At 44.9% G+C, this 6,327-nt stretch overlaps 1 protein-coding gene across 7 annotated transcripts in view; it reads left to right on the top strand.

Annotated features, from left to right (window-relative positions):
* Window positions 1–3,771: 3,771 nt before the first annotated feature.
* The window catches only part of PRR16 (proline rich 16), a 280,803-nt gene continuing 278,247 nt past the window's right edge, over window positions 3,772–6,327 (top strand). For 5 of the 7 annotated variants that reach the window (XR_009600838.1, XR_009600837.1, XR_009600835.1 and 2 more), the window contains exon 1: window positions 4,220–4,556. Coding sequence is in view for 1 of the 7 variants with exons in the window: in XM_060416347.1 (XP_060272330.1) it covers window positions 4,398–4,556 (159 nt within the window). In the remaining 6 variants the exon portion in view is untranslated. Of the gene's footprint in view, window positions 3,834–4,219; window positions 4,557–5,997; window positions 6,085–6,327 lie in introns of those variants that run through there. The other 2 variants (XR_009600836.1, XR_009600839.1) reach the window with 2 other exon arrangements.

The raw sequence follows: 6,327 nt of genomic DNA, 5'->3' as shown, positions 1-6,327 counted from the left end.
AGATCCAACCAGTCCATCTTAAAGGAAATCAGTCCCGAATATTCATTGGAAGGACTGATGCTGAAGCTGAAACTCCAATACTTTGGCCACCTGAGGTGAAGAACTGACTCATTTGAAAAGACCCTGATGCTGGGAAATACTAAGGCGGGAGGAGAAGGGGACGACAGAGAATTAGATGGTTGGGTGGCATCCTTGGCTCAACGGACAAGAGTGTGAGTAAACTCCAGGAGTTGGTGATGGACAGGGAGGCCTGGCGTGTTGCAGTCCATGAGGTCGCAGAGTCAGACACGACTGAATGCCTGAACTGAGCTGAACTGTAACAGTAGATTGGTGAGTCCAACTATTTTGGATCAAAATTGAATCATAATTATTACTATAAAACATGTTATGCACATCCATATCACAAATTACTTTTAAGTAAAGGCTAGCCTCCATCTATATATCTATCAATCTGTAAATATGATATGGAGTTAACTGAAAGGAGAAAAGTTAAAATTGGCTTCCAAATCCAAACTATAACAGCTAGTTAGCCCCCAGCAGTGATGAATTACTTCTTCTTAAGACTAAGAAGCTCTAGTGTCTCTGAGAATCGCGGCCTAGGCATATCATGTACAGTATATTTCTTAGTGTGCATGTGGAGAACTCATTTTCCTCTGTTGCATTTCATGAGCAGTATTTTCTCTCATAGATATCCATGTTGTTCTCCATTATTTTTCACCCAGTGAAAACTATTTTGATGGGGACAAAGTTGTCACTCCCCCATTTTTTTTCTTTTTTCTTAATGTTTTCAAAAATCTCTAATGACTTCACTGGATTTTACAAAGTTTATGCAAAAGAAAAAAAAGTGAAAACAGTGTTGCCATTATTATGCATATTATCCTCTTTTTAAAGATGCAATGAACATTATTATGATAGTATAGTAATAAAAGCTGCTGCCAACAAAATATTTTGGGATTCTTTTTTAATTCTTCATGAATTAAAAAGTATGGCAGTGTTGTAGCATTCCTCATGTAGGTTAATTATTACAGCTTGAATTCAGTAGATTAAACACACACAGAGGAGAATATTGATAAGTGCCCGGAACTGAACAAACCACCATTAGATGATTTCCTATAATTATCCAATCCTTCCTGCTGCAACACTCAGAAAATACTGACTAAACAGACAGAAGGAATAAAATGCTGGCTGCACAGTCATTTCTAAAAGAAAAAATAAGATACTTTTTTCTGGTATTCTAAGTTTATAAGTGATGTGGTTTGCATATGTACTCATTTGCCTTTACCACTAGTACATAAACATATTTATGAACACATTAATAAGAAATTTTATTAGGTGTCATTTTTGCTGTGTGATCACCGTAAGTTGGCTTTAAAACATCATACATACTAACCTCTGAGAAAGAACAGGATGCATCAAAGGGATGTGTCTGACTCTGAAACCCCATGGAATTCTCCAAGCCAGAATACTGGAGTGGGTAGCCTTTCCCTTCTCCAGGGGATCTTCCCAACCCAGGGATCAAACCCAGGTCTCCTGCATTGCAGGTGGATTCTTTACCAGCTGAGCCACAAGGGAAGCCCAATTTTTCCCAAGGGTGATTAAAAAAATAGAGTGAATAGACTTGACTATATCCTTCTGTTCTTCTCATTCTGTCTCCTTCCCCTCAATATCTTTAACTCTCTTTGTAAAACTTTCTTCTTTAGGAATATTTTATGCATACCTGATTAATGACTGATAGATAGTGGTAGTCATCACTGCTGGGGGCTGTCTAGCTGTTATAGTTTGGATTTGGAAGCCAATTTTAACTTTTCTCCTTTCAGTTAACTCCATATCATATTTACAGTTGCTAGATATATAGATGGAGGATAGCCTTTACTTAAGAGTAATTTGTGATATGGATGTGCATAGCATGTTTTATAGTAATAATTATGATTCAATTTTGATTCAAAATAGTTGGACCCACTCATCTACTGTAGTTCAGTTGCTAATTGGTATCCAACTCTGCGACCCCATGGACTGCAGCATACCAGGCTTCCCTGTTCTTTCTCCCGAGTTTGCTCAGACTCATGTCCATTGAGCTAGTGATGCCATCCAACCATCTTATCCTCTGTTGTCCCCTTCTCCTGCCTTCAACCTTTCCCAGCATCAAGGTCGTTTCCAATGAGTAGGCTCTTGGCATCAGGTGGTCAAAGTATTGGAGCTTCAGCTTCATGAAGTAACATCCTTCCAGTGAATATTCAGGATTGATTTCATAGATATTATAGGAGAAAAGGAAATTTTAAATTGTCAGTGAAGGAGATTTAGCATAGCATGAAAATATTCTTATATTAATGAGACTTACTTCGTCTGTGGGAGAAAACCACCAAGACACCATCTTCTTTCCTATTTTCCAGTATTCTTGCCTAACTTTGTTATTTCTGAGTTTTGAGGGCTTTTCTATTCACTTGTCTACTGTTAAGAGTCAAAAATTCAGACATAAAGGAGTAGCACCTTTCCTCTGTCTCACCTTCTTTCCTGCCATTTCTGACCACTTATCCTTCTTCCGATATTAAGTAAGAGTATAATTAAAGATTAGGAATTTACAATGGAGGAGTTTGCAAACCTGTTGTATATGCTTATTACTGTTACATCTAAAGAACCTGCAGACACATGGTCATTTAAAACTATATATTCTCTTTACCGTAGAGAACTCAAGCATATTACTTATTTAACACTTATAATTGTTTCTTTCCTCTTCTCTCCAGTTTACCTAGTGCACACTGGTTTCTTTATTCTTGCCTTATTTTAATTTTTTTCCAGCAGCCTCTGCTTTCTACCTTTTTTCTTTTCCCTCTGATTTTTCAATGAATTTTAAATTTTTAAATTAATTTTTTAAATTCTCTTGACACCACTTCTAAATTCCTATTTTTCTTCTGTTGTGTCTTTTTTTCCTTCCATATTGCAAATACGACTTACAAGGATTTATCAAGATGAATTATTCAGAATGAAGAGACTGAATATGAGGGGCCTAAGGGACTGGGAAGAGGGGAGCTGCCAAGATTTTTTTCTTGTATGGAAGCATGTTGGAACAACCTGGGGTATGAGAAGTAAGAGACAGAGATGCCTGCTAAGGCATGACCAAATGGGAAGCCTATTAAAGTAATAATTTGGAGTAGAGTGCACTGAAGAAAACAAACTAAATCCAGCCCTCTAGGTCAATAGCTAATAACCCATGAGTTTGCCACTCAGGAAATTAGAACTTTTAACTAATGAGAATCCTAGCCACCTACTGAGAATGAAACCCAAGGCTTCCTATTAACTCCCTTCCCTAGATCTTTTTAACAGAGCAGTCAAAAAGTTATTTCCTCTTTATTTAATTGCAAAAGACTTGAAATAGATACAAAAACAAAAAAGAAAAAAGTCGGAAACAAACTCTTCTTAGTCTCTCTCACAGCAGGAGATCCAGTGTATTTCCCCCTCTACCCAAAACATGCATCAGCATAGGTCGTGAAAAGAGGAAGGACAGTTAAAAAAAAAAAAAAATTGTCCCAGATAAGTAGAGCCAAGATGACTCAGTCTCCCAGGGGATTTTTTGGTGAGAGGACTTGCAATTAATAAACCCTCTATTAGCTCTGTGGAATCAGCAGGATTAAGCTACCTCTTTCAAGAACACTGTTTAACTATCATGATTCCAGGGGGTGAGGGGTCAATTTTACCGACTTCTCTGCTTTAAAAACAAACAAACAAACAAACAAACAAAAAAACCCCAAAACCCTGTTCGTCTGTGTAACTCTTAGCTGAGTAGGAGAGTGACTGGAGGCCTTCTGGACATACTCTCGCCCTGGATAAACATTTAGGTTCGCTTTTACTAACCCTAAATCCAACTTCTGACCCTCCTGTGGATCTTGATTAATTGATCAGAAAAAGTGTGGTGGGGATCCTGGTCCCTGCTGCTGGGGAAACGGCAGGAATCCAAGCTGCATGTGAAAAGACATCCAGCATGATCAAATGAGGGAGGGCATTTCAGGATCTAGACGACAGGGTGGGCAGGACCCTGCTCCCAGACGCCCAGGTATTCCGGAGAGATCCCGGAGGAGGCACGTGCCGGGGACTGCAGCTGACAGCCGGGCCGGCGGCCCGGCGCCCCTCTCGGCGCGCGGGCGGGGAACAGCGAGCGCGTGTGTGCGCGAGAGCGGCGGGCGGAGGCGCAGGCGCGCTGTTCGCCCGTCTGCAGCCCGGCGCCGAGCGCCGTGTCTTGTGGAGCCGATGGCAGCACCAGCACGGTGCGGCCGCCCGGCCGAGCGCCGAGCGCAGCCACCACCCGCCGCTGCCCGGGGAGCGTCCAGGATGTGGGGGGACCGGGGCGCGCTGCAGCCTCCGCTGGCCCGCCTGTGCTGACCTGCCTCGCTTGCCCCCAAAGAATGTCAGCCAAGTCCAAGGGGACCCCCTCCTCGTCCTCTCCAGCCGAGGGACCGCCGGCAGCCTCCAAAACCAAGGTGAAGGAACAGATCAAGATCATCGTGGAGGATCTGGAATTAGTCCTGGGCGACCTGAAGGACGTGGCCAAGGAACTTAAGGAGGTGAGAGGTGGCGGGGGCTGGGGGGTGGAGGGCTGGGGAAGGAGTTCGTTGTCTTTACCCACTAGGGGTCCGTTTTCACTGGGGACCGTCAGATTTCTTAACTCCTAGGAAACTATAGAAAGAGGACGCCTGCGGATAGACTTGCTCTGCTCCTGCGACTCCCGAGAAGTTGTTGCACTTTCTTGTTTTCAATCAGGAGGAAATCAACTAGTGTTTTTTAATCGATGGACCTGGGCTGGTAGGAGGGGTGAACATGCGAGTCTCCGTATCTAAGTGTGTGTGTGAGTGTATGTGTGTGTGAGAGAGAGAGTAGGGGATTAACTGGGGGTGTGTCGACAGAGGAAGAGACCAGCCACTGGCCTGAGAGTGCAAGATGCTTCTCTCCTGCCCTCTTGCTCTCCCAGGCTTGTCGCTCCTTGCCTGGCAGCCTTCCTGGACCAAGGCTGATGGGGCGGGTATCTGCCCCGAGCCAGACCCTGGAGGGCAGCCTGGGAGAAGCTCGACTCCAGCTCTGCTCCCCGCTTCCCGAGCCTCGAACCCTGCTGGAGGAAAGCAACCCGAGGTTGCTTGCAGGAGATCTCAGACGTGGGGATGTAGAAGGGTCTGGGACTTCCTCACTTTCTCAGTTGAGGAGGGAGCCGCTGCACTCCTTAGTAACTCCGGGCCTGCCCGCTACCCCACCTCCTTTCTTCTTCCCGTCCTATCGCCAGTTGGCATAGAAGCTGGGGCACAGAGCGCCTCGGGGTGTGTGTGTGCATGTATGTGTGCGTGTGTGTGTGTGTGCATGTATGTGTGCGTGTGTGTGTGTGTGATGCGTGTGCACAGCTTCTGGCCACTTGAGTTCTAGCTTTTGGGGACCCGGACTGTTTTGGTTCTTCCTGGCTCCCACGAACCCCCATTCTACTTCTACCCTTTCTCCCCCACCAGCCTTGATCCGGATAGAAAGAAGCACAGACGGTGTCAAGGCTGAGGATGCGTAACTCCCGCTGCAGCTCCAGGCGGGGGCGAGGGCAGGGATGGGGCGGTGGGGTCTCCCGCGAGCCCGAAGGTGGCTTCTTGGAGGAGCTGGTGGCTGTCCCAACCCAGTAGTTTCCCGCTACTGAATTGGTGCCGGTGCTGTTTTGCGTCAGAGAATCCGCACCCCTAGTCGCAGGAGAGCTACCGCGGTAACTTCTAAGGTGGTAGCCACGGTGGGAAGGGAAGGGGTGGGGCATAGTCTCGATCCAAAATGTAATCCTGTTTTAGAGGCCAAGTGGGAGGAGATTGAGGGTCCTTTGGATGTCTGGCCTCTAGAGACTGACCTCTTTTGTCCAATTTCCAATCCAAATGTAAAGATAGAGCCCCCCCCCTCTTTTTTTTCTTCACATCTCCCCATTCAGTGAACTGAACTCAGCGAATGTTACCAAATGCAAGTCTGTTTACATGGCCCATTTATCAACAGGGTTCGGTTTGGCAATGGCAAGTGTCATTCTTGGAGGCTGCTCCATCGACAATATAATTACTAACCTGGAAGCGGAGAGTGATACAGGTGATCAATCCGAGGAGGAAACTTACTTGTTCATGTTTCAGGGCTTCTCTAGGATCACTGCTTCACAACTGGTTAGCAGATGGCAAGGTTATGCATTGAAATTCAGTTCTAAAGATGCTGTTTGTTTCTTTGTTACCCTTTTATTTGACATCTTCGGCAGGATGTGTTTTCCTTTGAAACATAATGATGTTTTTTTTTTTTAAAAATAAACTAATGTTTGCACGTTCCTTTTGGTAGAATTGT

This window comes from Ovis aries, chromosome 5 (assembly GCF_016772045.2).
Source record: "Ovis aries strain OAR_USU_Benz2616 breed Rambouillet chromosome 5, ARS-UI_Ramb_v3.0, whole genome shotgun sequence".
Classification (NCBI taxonomy): domain Eukaryota; kingdom Metazoa; phylum Chordata; class Mammalia; order Artiodactyla; family Bovidae; genus Ovis; species Ovis aries.
Note: the sequence above shows the minus strand (reverse complement) of the source record. Positions and strands in the feature narration are given on the sequence as shown.